This window comes from Mollisia scopiformis, assembly GCF_001500285.1.
Source record: "Mollisia scopiformis unplaced genomic scaffold LY89scaffold_16, whole genome shotgun sequence".
In the NCBI taxonomy this organism is placed as follows: Eukaryota; Fungi; Ascomycota; class Leotiomycetes; order Helotiales; family Mollisiaceae; genus Mollisia; species Mollisia scopiformis.
The window spans coordinates 137,219-149,249 of record NW_017263596.1 but is presented as its reverse complement, the minus strand read 5'-3'; the positions used below and the strand labels follow the sequence as shown (position 1 = coordinate 149,249).

General features: G+C 47.2%; 4 protein-coding genes across 4 annotated transcripts; 2 read left to right on the top strand and 2 right to left on the bottom strand.

The window, feature by feature from the left end:
- Nucleotides 1-1,135: 1,135 nt before the first annotated feature.
- On the bottom strand, nt 1,136-2,784 carry LY89DRAFT_118844 (Pkinase-domain-containing protein). Its single transcript, XM_018205125.1, has 2 exons — nt 2,317-2,784; nt 1,136-2,265 (listed from the first exon to the last, which is right to left on the bottom strand). The coding sequence occupies exons 1-2, from the start codon at nt 2,503-2,505 to the stop codon at nt 1,165-1,167; spliced, it is 1,290 nt and encodes a 429-aa protein (XP_018069022.1). The 5' UTR covers nt 2,506-2,784; the 3' UTR covers nt 1,136-1,164.
- Nucleotides 2,785-3,479: 695 nt separating this feature from the next.
- Nucleotides 3,480-5,009, top strand: LY89DRAFT_118842 (uncharacterized protein). Its single transcript, XM_018205124.1, has one exon. The coding sequence runs from the start codon at nt 3,667-3,669 to the stop codon at nt 4,858-4,860; it is 1,194 nt and encodes a 397-aa protein (XP_018069021.1). The 5' UTR covers nt 3,480-3,666; the 3' UTR covers nt 4,861-5,009.
- A 2,167-nt stretch (nt 5,010-7,176) lies between these two features.
- LY89DRAFT_783763 (Cloroperoxidase) lies at nt 7,177-8,833 on the top strand (the record flags this gene model as incomplete). Its single annotated transcript, XM_018222719.1, has 3 exons — nt 7,177-7,279; nt 7,329-7,861; nt 8,013-8,833. The coding sequence occupies 3 exons, from the start codon at nt 7,177-7,179 to the stop codon at nt 8,718-8,720; spliced, it is 1,344 nt and encodes a 447-aa protein (XP_018069020.1). The 3' UTR covers nt 8,721-8,833.
- A 1,819-nt stretch (nt 8,834-10,652) lies between these two features.
- Nucleotides 10,653-11,685, bottom strand: LY89DRAFT_698343 (uncharacterized protein; the record flags this gene model as incomplete). Its single annotated transcript, XM_018216974.1, has 3 exons — nt 10,653-10,752; nt 11,145-11,405; nt 11,456-11,685. 3 exons carry the CDS (start codon nt 11,683-11,685, stop codon nt 10,653-10,655), a joined length of 591 nt encoding a protein of 196 aa, XP_018069019.1.
- Between the last annotated feature and the right edge of the window lie 346 nt (nt 11,686-12,031).

Below are 12,031 nucleotides of genomic sequence, written 5' to 3'. Positions count from 1 at the left end.
CCGTTCGCTGAATTGATAGACGGCGGTGGTGTACGGGTTTTGGGTAAGGTACAATTCGGACTCAAAACAGGGAGGAACTGTCGTTATAGACCTTGTTTGTACTTGTGCATATGGACAGGTGAACGGTCGATGAAGAGGAGGTGAAGGAGAGGAAGAAGATAAATGAAAATCATCGAAAACGCCTCATCACACATTCCTCTTGATATCCTACTCTGTGACTTCCCATTTCCCTGTCCCATAATCATTTATAAATGATAATCAACCAAACCCCCATGCTGTTCCGTGACTCCTCATTGCTACCTCTTATATATGTATATAAAGATAGTAAAATCCAACACCCCGTGCCAAACCCGGTGATCATAATTTCTTTGTTGCACGTCGCACGGCGAAAAACGTGGTGTCCTCGTTGTGAGAACGTGGGGAACACGTGGTGGATGGGAGATCTGCCGAGGATGAGGTGGGGTTGAGGCTAAATTTTTTCTTGGATTTGAGGGAGGATAGGAATGTTGGAATTTGATGATTGGTGTTGGCGAAGGATGAATGTGAGGTGCAGTGGTTTGATCTTTCATGTTGTGAATGTCGAGCTGGGATGAAAGTATTTTGGGCGCAATGTTGGTGGTTTTGTTGTGATGTTGCTTGAGGAATGTGGGAGGTGGAGTTTGGACAATGGCGTTAATTTACTGTGTGTTCTTGATATGAGATATTCAAGGTGTAGCTAGCAGTTCTAGGACGGAACACTTATAGCAACAACTTAAAGATATTACTGTCTGGGCTCCTGCCTCCAAGAGCATCTTACCGTAGTCATAAATGTCTGTCAATTTCTCAATATGTTGCCAAGCTCAGGACTTCAATCTCGCTGGGTACATTGCGATCATAAGTTGATTTTGAAAGTGAAAAATTGGTATCCTCATTCATCATGTTCTAATGCTATCCCACTCCATGATTTCGAAAATCAATCCTCGTATAGAGAGGGTGGTTCATCATCTCTGCTCAAGCAACATTGCACCAGATATTCCCTATTCCGATTCCCAAGCCAAAGTCGCTTGAATCCATTCGGTTGTGAAAAGCAAGCCCAAAAAAATTCGATCCGTAAGGCTCAGAAATAATAGCGCAGCTTTTAAATCCGTAATGACAGTAGTCTCCCTGCTGGAGAATCTTGACGGACTATCTGCCCGTAATCTTCGCTGTGCCAGCACTCCATAATCCTTTCGTCGTTTCGGCAATCTTCCTCGTTTGTGCTTCGATTTGTGCCTCTGTTTGTCCTTGGCCGGAACTCCGCTCTATTCCTCTCATGTGTGTATTCTCTGGTTCTGGTCCTCCATATGTCGCATATCCCGAATCATGATCCATCGGATCACCACCTGAATTTCCCATACCTCCTACTCCCGAATCATTGTTCGTCTGCTGCAACGGCTTTGCGCCTCCCGCTGGGTTCGAAGACACAACACCGTTCATTAACCCGCCTTGACCTTCTCGGAGCTTGTTGATTGCGCGCACAGTATCAATTGCTGCATGCAATGTTCGTCGTGCATTAAAGTTCTTCTTCACCACTGGTAACAGATCGCTGCCCTTGCCATCCTTTCCATCTTGGCCGGCTGGGATACCCGATACGAAGGGATGAGAGAGTGCTTCATGTGCCGTCATCCGTTTTGTGGGGTCGATTGTCAGACAACGCTTGATGAAGTCGCGAGCCTGGAGACTGACACCTCTCCAGTACTCAATTGGTGTAAAGCTGTAATCTGCAATGAGAATAGCTTGCATTTCTTCCAGGTTCGAGTCTCGATCAAATGGAGTATAGCCGCACAGCAGGAAGTAGGTTATCACTCCAATGGCCCAGATATCTACTGGTTTGCCGTGACCGGTCTTCTTGAAGATTTCTGGTGCCATATATCCCGGCGTACCACAGGTTGTAGTCAAGACGTGGAATTGTTCCTCGTCCATTATTCTACTCAAGCCAAAGTCTGCAATGAGTAAATCGGCATTGTCTTCGGGAGTTCTGAATAGAAGGTTTTCTGGCTTGAGGTCGCGGTGGACAATGCCATGGTCGTGGAGGTAGGCAACCGCAGATAGTGTTGCGCGGATGAGATCAGCAGCATCGGATTCATAGTACGAACCTTTGCGGCAGATACGGTCGAAAAGCTCTCCGCCTAGAGCAAGGTCGGTGACGAGGTATAGGTTGTTTAATGTTTCGAAGTAGTCGACTAGGGTGAGGATGTTTTGGTGGCCCATAGATACACGTTTGAGGACGGCGATTTCATTACGAACCTATGACGAATTAGCATTAGTGAGGCTTGTGAAGCCAAGATAAGCGCATACCATATGTTCTCGACCTGCCATCAGTCTCTTATTGATGACCTTGGCCGCGTAGTATCTTCCTGTGTCGATATGTACACATTCCTTCACGACCGAGTACGACCCCGCGCCAAGCGTCTTTCCTGTCTTGTAGCGACATGCTTGCACCTGGGGCTTGCCCTGCTGGCTATCTTGGGGAGTGTTGTAGCTCATGATGTCCCCGATATTCTTGGCAATGTGCGCGCAGCTGTCACAGAAAGGGCCGGCTATTCAACGTCGAGTGACAGGTTGCCGCGATAAGGAGCCTCAGCTCGGGACGGTCTCGCAGATTCGGTATTCGATCGCTCGTAAATGAGGGGTGGTCAGCAAATCGAAGTGATGAGATCAGTCGATACTGCGAATACTGTGGGAACTGGACTTTGAAGATGTCAGGTAAAGAAAGAAATGTGTAAGGCGTATTTTGTTGTCAGATCTCAGTTGATCAGGTCAGCCCAAAGTTCAGCCGCTCGTCAACCTTCAGTTCTGTCCTGTCAAAGCAATTGAAAACTCGCTGGATGATTGGCTGCCAATCGTGGGGTTCTAGACGGAGCTTGCCGAAGCGCTAGGCTGAATATGGCCACCACCTGCATTGATATTGTGTCGAGCATCTCCAACTTCAATCTCTTTGCAACAACAGTTCATCGTACCGAGCCTGCTCTGCGGTACTGATGATAAATTCCTTGAATCTCTTCTGTTATGGGGCCGACTTTTTTACTAAAGCGCGCTCACAGTCATGCCCGATACTTTCCCTCCTTGGCGTCAATCAAATTTGTTGAGCCATGAACGCCTCGAAAATACGTCGGGCCCTGAAAAGTCCAACCGGCACTCCATGGCATATCTACGGCTTCAAGATCTTCAACAGAGCCAAGTCGACGGCGCAGCAGAACCGGCTATAAATGCTTTCACAGCTCGGTCTATCCGACAGAGAGAAAAGTTTGTCCCTCAGCCTCCTTTTCAATAGTCCATCACGTGGTCATCCACTTTTCGTCCACTGTCCGCGCGTTCGTCAGAAGAAAATAGCACCACCCCGGACATTTCTTGGCCACTATCTCCTTTTTGACAGTTTGATCTTCAAAACTTTAATGCAGTTTGCCTGGCCAGCCCTATAGATGCGGTGGCTGAGAGCCTCACTCGGCTCAAAGAGGTAAGTCATTTCCAATGCATTCGCGTCACGAATCGTGTACACGGACTCGAATAAAACTTCTTCTCTAGCCTTCTGTCGTCGTTGTCGCATTCCTACTTTCGTTTCGTCCCTTCTTGTTACGCGTACAGGAGTTCAAAAGTCATTTGAATTCTATTTTGCGATTGACTTCAATTTGCAAACATCAAGACAGCATGAGCTCGCCGGGTGGACAAGGTCAACAAGGCGGGGCAGGAAGCTCGAATGGAGGAAGTTCAGGAGGTCAAGGGAATCAGGGGAATCCTACGCAAGCAACATCGACAACAGCGGCCTCATCTCATGGATTTGCTACCTCTACCTCTTCGCCGTCATCCACGACACAGACAAGCAACCCAACCTCAACATCGTCTTCGTCCTCATCCAACTCCAACAAGACCGCGGTCATCGGAGGTGTTGTTGGTGGAATCGGAGGCTTGCTAGTATTGTCTCTAATCTTGATATGGTTTTTGAATCGAAGGAAGAAGAGACAGATAGCGGTGAAGAATGGAACAGTACAGCCAGTCACCTATGCCGGCCTCAACTCATCATTTGCCGGGGTACATTTCGCACACGGTTCCAACCGAAGTCCTCATGATAGTCTCATGCCGGCACCGCTGCTACTGAGTTCGAGCACGAATTCGTCACATCCAGATATTGAGATGAGAGGGGGACAGTCGAGTCCTGAACGGCATAGCGCAACAGAAAGCGACATCTTCCTCCCAACATATGCGGAGAGTCAAGCCGGAATGTCCATGTATGGCCGAAGCTCGCTTGGACGCCTGAACACTTCTCATACTGCACCCTCAACCAACGTCTCGCCACTGAGTTCCGTCGGTACACGCGATCTTCACAATTTCTCGCCCTCAGACCTACCTCCCATACCACCACTGCCAGTAAACGGACGAGAACGAGACACCATGGGATTTCCAATAGAGCCTGGTATGGTCACGCCTCCATTAGAATCTCCCGGACCGGCCTCGCATGGATTCGAAACCATCCACCTAGAACCCGAGGCACCTCTCCCAATCATCTCACCTAGACCAAGACATCCCTTGGTACAACAAGACTCTTTGGAACGTCAAGTCAGACAAGGCATGATGCCGATAGACAGCCCCGAACCCTCTCAACCCATCAACCCAAATCGATTGCGAGTACTCAGCCAGGAGATGCCACGAGAAAGTCCTATTCTAGGTCTGAATAGTGCGACGATACAGCCACAAGCAGGACCAAGTAACTTGAATCCCAATGCCGATATTAATAGGATGGCAAGTCAACGGACTGTAAGCTCGATGAACAGTATGCCGCCTGTGGTCAGTGATGCAGAGCTGGAGAGTCTCGGTGTAGGTATGAGGCCGGCTGCCAGACGCTAGCCTGAAAGAATGTAAGAGAGATGATGGAGTAATGAGTGTGTATATAAAGCAACAGGCGTTGGGGAATCTCTTTTGTCGGATACCCGTCTTTGTAACTTACAAACACATCCTTAATCAGGAACAATACAGATATTTCAAACTTTAGTATATATAGTCTTACACATAATGAGGATATCGTACTCATAATTAATATGAAGATGTGTTACTGGAAAGTGGCAAGTGCCGAAATCAATCGAACAGACGTTCTCGAATGCTTTCTTCAACTTGGCGCATCTCATTGTTGGGGCGCCTGAACCTATTTCAATATATACCAATGCCCAAGCTTGTGGGTGAATCCTGATCAATTCTCCCAAAGCAAAAAGAAGAACCCCAGTACAGGTTCGAAGCTGCGTGTTCTATGGGCAGCTAGCTAAATACTTTCGTGTATGTGTATTTTACCAAAGTTAGACTTGGACATCAAGTTGTTGACATCTAGAACTCCATTCGTCTTATGTTTGGCGTTTGGAGATAATTTGTGGAAATGGAAAGTGTTGGCAACAGAAATGACCGATGCTTCGAAGATTGTCATTTGAGTCGATGTTTTAGCAGCACTTGATATCACACCAGCGAGTACTGATGGTACTTCTCCTTCAACGCCGTAAACAGAGATCTTTTCGTTTCGTTTCTACAAAGTCAAGCTAGAAGTCATGCAAAGATGTTTTACTGCTTCTGATCATCACAACTAGGAACATTTGGAATTTGTGTGGCATCAATATCTTAAATCTCAACAGAGCAATATAATGCAAGATTTGTAATATGTGCTGTATAGTCTAGGACCTGAAGCTGGAGGAGTAAGCAACATGTCGAACCATGTTTGATTTTCCCCTTCAGCCGAGCTGTGCAAATGGTGCCACTGTACACCCGTGGAAAGCATCTCTGCAACACACAAAGAACGACTGGGTTTGTTTACTGATGCCTATTTTTCGCGCCTCTCTCCAGAGCCAAGTCTGGGCTTGAGTAGGTATGTCTCGATCAATCATTGACCGCTGGCTTGCACAGGCTGCCCAATTTCAGATAGTATCTGGAAATGCGAAATGCGATTGATCCGAGTTGTATTCTTCTATCTGCATTGTTTCACAGGAGTCTTTGATGCTAACCGTCTCCTTTCTTCCTCGAACTGCCGCAAAACCAAGAGCAGGAACATTGAAAAGGAGTTAGTCCCATTACGCGCATCACAGCACCGCAAGGCCTGGTTGCCAGGAGAAGATTAGGTACGAGCCGAATCCGCGCTTGGGACGGATGCTCTTGCTTCCATGCCTTACCCCGCAAATCCCCAGACCCTGAAAGTCAGCAACGGTCAATGAACGCTGATCAGAACTTGATGGGGGCATTGTCAAGAAAGAAGCTTATTTTTAGCGGTCGATCGTCTCCTCGGTTAAAAAGGGGGGAAGGCCGAGGTTTAAGTCACGGGGATGAGAAGTGAGAATATTTCTACGTACAAGTATGCGGTATAGATCGTGGGAGAAAATCTTGCTTTTGGATTCTGGTGTCAAGGATTATTTCAAGAAGTCTCTATTCTTGTGCAAAATGCTGTGTCAACGAACTTGAAATGCAACCATTGCGTCCCGCACGTCCGGATTTAGTATCATCGTGACAAATGCCAGGCCCAGACCATTCTTCATCTTATGATAGACTTGTCCTTATATCTGGCTTTAGAAGTAAGCTTATAAGTTCTCGGATCGGATCTTCCTTTTGCATTGCAGATCTGGGGAAGGGCCTGATCAGGTCTTGTTAGTTATCACTAGTTGGAGCTCTCCCCCGCTGTGAAGGGTGAACGGGTCAGACACATCTCTGGCACGTTTTTGGAGTGTTTACTTCTGGTCGGATCGCGGGGTCGCCGCTGACTATAGAAAGTTCGAGGATTAGAAATCTTGCTCAATGCTCAGTCAGTGAGAACCGGCCAGTTGAGCGCTCGCTATTTGTATCTGCCGGCACTATTGCCTCGGGTCAACAAGCGCCTTGGAACATACTTGCGGAGTTAGAGCTCTAGCTAGTCAACAGGAAGTGATTACTCTTTTTGACCCCCGCTGTCAAGTCTTCTCCGTCTGTCAGAAGGAGGAGTTCCCATTTCCCAGGCTGTGCTTTGCGGATATGTAGATCTGGTCTTGGAGCCACTATAGCCCCTCTTTTCTGGGCTCTAAGGCAATCCTAATTACTGCTCTAAACACTTGGAAATGGGGATCTCGCATTCTCCTCGCAATTCGCTAGATATATCAAGGTAGCTCGTCCACTTCTGTATCTCGAATTTGAAGTCCGTACACAAGGGGTAATTTCGATATGTTGACCAGTACTCTTCTCACATACATTCTCATCGAGGCTTCCGCAGTCGTAGCCTTTCCCGACATAGGACGGGCTTTGGCAGCAAGTCATCTCAAAGAACGTATGTATAAGATCCCATGATTTTCTTGTCCACGCTGACTTCGATCAAGGTATCGCACCCGTAGCACCGTTTCCAGAATATCCTGGGTCACCGTCACATGTTGTGTATGATAGTTTCGACCCTGTCTCCCAACTCGTCTCAACAAGTGGCGATAATGCATGGGCAGCCCCAGGCCCGGGTGACATTCGAGGTCCTTGCGCAGGTCTCAACGCTGCTGCCAATCATGGCTACCTTCCTCGTAATGGAATCGCTACTGCTGATGCCATCAACACCGGACTGTGGGAGGCTTTTGGACTAGACAAGACAGCCACTCTTTTCTTGCAGACGGCTACGATGTTCTTCGACGGCGATCCAGTGTCTGGTAGATGGTCCATTGGATACCACTCGGACAAGACTCAATCACTTGGCCTTGTTGGAGACCTTCTTGGCAATGAGACGGGCATTTGTGCTTATGGCCATCTCAAGACCGAAGGTGATGCGTCTATCACTCGTGGTGATTGGCTAGCACCAGATATGAACTCGAACTGTGCTTCATATCCAGAATTTGCACAGGAGCTTCTCGACCTTGCTACGGAGCGCACTGTGAGTTTCTTACCTCCAACACTGCTATTACTTTCTTGTTTGTTGAGGGATACATCTCAGGGGAGAATAATGTTTCATCATTCCTGAGACATTCAGCCCTGCTCCTTCAAGGTACAACGAAGCAACATGCTTACTTCGCTCGTCTGAACAGGGCGGTAATATCACACCTCAAGTCTTGGCTGAGCACTCGTACAACCGCAAACTACACTCCATTGCCACCAATCCCAATTACTTTTCTCCAGTCTACGCAGGTGTAGCTTTCACATTTGGCGCTCATATGTTTGCTTACCAGCTTCTGGCCAACCACTCCGCCGAATATCCACGAGGTTTCTTGACGCCTGAAGTCTTCGAGTCCTTCTTCTCCTATACCAGAGACGCAAACAACAATCTCGTCTTCACCTATGGTCATGAACGCATCCCCGACAACTGGTATCGTCGAGCGGACGACGACGCCTGGACCTTAACCGATATTCTGATTTCCACCGCCCAACAATGTCTCTCGTATCCCACCAATTGCCAAGTCGGCGGTAACACAGGGGAAGTGAACTCTTTCTCTGGAGTCGATCTCGGCGATATGACTGGCGGTTTCATCAACTCTGTCGATGATCTTAGCGATCCGACAAGACTTGGATGTTTCATTAGTCAAGCTATTCAGGCCGATGTGCCGAGTTTTTTGGACAATGTTTTCAGTGGAGCGGCACTGACAGAAGTTCTGGGACTCGTGGATACGACGTTGATGCCTGCATTAGCTGGACTGGGCGACTGTCCCAACCTCCCAGCTGGGAAGAGCGTGATGGAATATGGAAAAGGGTATCCGGGAGCACAATTCATGACGAGTGGATCCAGGAGTCCGTACTAGGGGCAGAGAGAGGCATGAAAGGAAGGTTAGTAGCAACTAGGGAAAGCAGCCGACAGCCAACAACCTCTTGTTTCAAGGATTTCAAAAGTGAGGGCATAGTTCACAGATCGAGGACTCTTGATTTCAGATAGGATTGCAATACATGTACAAAAATCTGCTCAAGTGTATTTCATTCTTCGTTTCTAATACAGGTCGCTTTCCCCAGTCGCCATCCAACATAGCCAGTCTGTGAAAGGAGCGTCCGTATTCAACATAGCACTCCGTGTCTGAGAGGAGTCCCTCTGTATAACACATCTGACATCGGGTAATGAACTTTCGATGATAATGGTTGCTAGTTGTGTAGTCAAGTTCAGGAGTCGGATTCACCCAAGGCAGACTTCAAAGCGTGGACAGAGAAGATGGGTTTCATGTTTCTGCATCAATGGTAACATCGAGCAGAAAATGCTGCTCTAATGTCAAGAACAGGCTTAAAGCATGAGGCTACTGGTATGAACATAGTAACTTTAGATGATTCAGTAAGTCAAGACTTAAGATAAAGTGTGCGAATCCCACTACTATGAGTATGCAAGACACGGTTGTCCGGACTCAAATCGACTTGAAAGTCCCAAACTTTTGAGGAACCTCACAGTACGACATACACATTCTCTCGTACTAGCATTCCTTTCAGTGAGATGTGAAGACTCTTTCGATCAGTCTCGAATCGTTGAAGATTGATTGCAATTTATATCAAGCGTATAGACATGTTATTGTACCTTGTAATACCCTGGGAGATCCTTTTTCCTTGATTTCTTGCCCCCCTTGAGCCGAGTGTTTGAAATGGCGGAACTTCTGGCCAGATCTAGCCTTTTGAGCTTGAGGTCTTCCTTCTCTCTGGTGGACAGAGCTTCATAAGCTTCCTGCTCGGAAGCTAGCCTTACACAATTTGTAAGTTTTGATGAACCCAAAATGTGGTTTTCTTAGAGACTCTTATAATTTCTGAATTCGCTCCTTGACATGTGAAGGGCGGTGTTTTGTTGCAGATGCTGGCAGCACTCGAGAAGCTACTTTATCGATCAATGTTGCAACCATTTCCCAAGACACCTCCTCATTTTCTTTGACGTTTGTATGCTTCTGGCAGGTGACTATAATCTCTTTGCCTTTAATTTGCTTTAGTTTCTTCGTTTCCTCGTGGAACAAGGCTGGTATTTGTCGAAGCAGGTCGGAGATAGGGTACCGCAAGTTGACCTTGTTACCCGAGCTAGCTATGAATTAAGCATTTGTAAAGGGTTCAAGATTCTCACAGACCTTGTGACTTCCCCGTGCTTTCGACGAATCTGCCTGCCATGAAAGCGTACATACCAATTCGCGGCAGCGTTTAGATCCTGCTGGGTTGTTGAATGTTTCATGCGAATCTGATGAGATGGAATCGGTCTGAAGATCGACATAGTACTAGAAAGCCCGGAAAATGGTTTCAACATCCTAACATTTAGTACAGTAGATGCTGTGGTGCAGGTTGAAGAGAATAATTTGGCTCACAGGGCTTTTAAGGCTTCCCAGATGTTGAGGGGTCTGCCCCGCATTCCCTGCATGGACTGTTGGTGGCTGACTTTGGCGGGATTGGTTGAACAGCAGGAATACGTTCTGGGCGTCTCACATCTCGATCCAGTCGTGTAACCACATTGACCAGTACATTGTGGAAGCGGTGTGAGGCCTTGCCGCCTTGCCGCCTTGCTCTTCATTGTACAATCACTGGCGTCGTATGAAACGCCCCTGTACCTTCACAGCGAGACACGCAGGTGTACTCGGATAGACGTGATGACGCTGCAGACGCTCATATTAGCGTTAAGCTCAGGAGGCCCGCAAACAATCTTTTGCTGATTCCCTTGGCCGTTATGTGCCTAAACCAGCATGCAATATACACATGCAACATGTACAAGGCAATCTTCAAATATCTCAGAAATCTCCACCACGGCCACCCCCACCACTCCTAGCACGTTTCTTGTCGCCGTGTGATTTCTTCATCCTAAGTCTTGCAGCATTATCGGCCTTCATCCTGTAAAGGAACAGCAATTAGTATACATTCATTAAGTGGATGAGGTAATGGCACCTGGCAATTGGCGGGGTGCAGGATTTCGACGGACGATCATCGCAACTCATCTCTTGCGAGACTTGGTCTTCGTGATTGCATTATTTGCTTTGTCTGCATGTCTTTTCGCTCTAACTGCTTGCTCCTCGGCACGTCTTTTTTCCACTTGACGAGACTTTCTCTCTGACTTGATCGCCTGCTTCGTGTGCAACTTTTGCGCTCTAGCTTTCTCACCATGGTAGATAGGGCCCAGTCGGTTGAGAGCAATCCTACAAATGTAGTAACATGAATCTTGCAAGGCAACAACAGACACGAAGACTTAGGATATGAAACAATGAACTTGTGCAGAAAAAGCTTACAGATTCTCAACTCTCTTCTTTTGTTCCAGAGAGGTCACTCCCGGGACCCTTTTCTTGTACATTTTGGCGATCTCGTCGGTCAGCCTCTGATAGGTTTCTTCTCTGTTGTTTGATTGGTTGCGGTCTGTATCGCATTGAATCGTAATCGAATCTGAGGATGGCACATAGTATCTACATGCTCTTAAATCTTGGTGAAGCACCTTTGGTACGTGACGCAGTAGAGCATGAAGCGGCCAGGTCGTAGTTGCTTTGGAACTGGTTCTGCAATCATGTTAACGACATTCGAATATGACTTAGAAGGACAACAGTACTTGTTGGTTTTCTGTCCTCCAGGACCAGAAGCGCGAGAGAAGGATGTTTCAGCAATCTTAGATGGAATTGTGGTCTTATTGAATCCTTTATACCACTCGCGTGCAGCTTCGAAATCCGCTTCTTCGTCGTCACTTTTTGAATGTGAGGAGGTTCGGAAGCCTCGTAGCAACGAAAGATCGCCATGAACTCGTAGAGCCGAGCAAGCATTAAAAGCGTAACGTGGAAGCATGATCAAAAGTCGACATACAAGAAACACGAGACCATAACACTGTGCTGAAGCAGGCGAGATTTCGTTCTCTACTGAGGAAACGAAGGGGCAACTCAAGCTTTTGAGAACCCCTCACAGCTTTTGAGTCAGTGGCCTGAATGTATACTCCTCAATGCAGGTGCTGGCCGAGTACGATTTCTCTGGTATTGTGGTGAGACATCATACTTTATTCTAAGGATCCCTTTTTCTTGTCATTTATGATGAAAATGCACGACGTTCTCGTTTCGCCGCTAGTTTGATTTAGGCTTGGTCTGTGAGCTTAAATCTTTAGCGTAACTGGAAAATTACCAACCTGAGATTGAGTCAA

Bases quoted from the DNA above. Each gene is read 5' to 3' on its own strand.
- LY89DRAFT_118842 (XM_018205124.1), top strand. From the start codon at position 3,667: ATGAGCTCGCCGGGTGGACAAGGTCAACAAGGCGGGGCAGGAAGCTCG.
- LY89DRAFT_118844 (XM_018205125.1), bottom strand. From the start codon at position 2,505: ATGAGCTACAACACTCCCCAAGATAGCCAGCAGGGCAAGCCCCAGGTG. The intron at 2,266-2,316 runs GTATGCGCTTAT...AATTCGTCATAG, and splicing joins TGGCAGGTCGAGAACATATG to GTTCGTAATGAAATCGCCGT.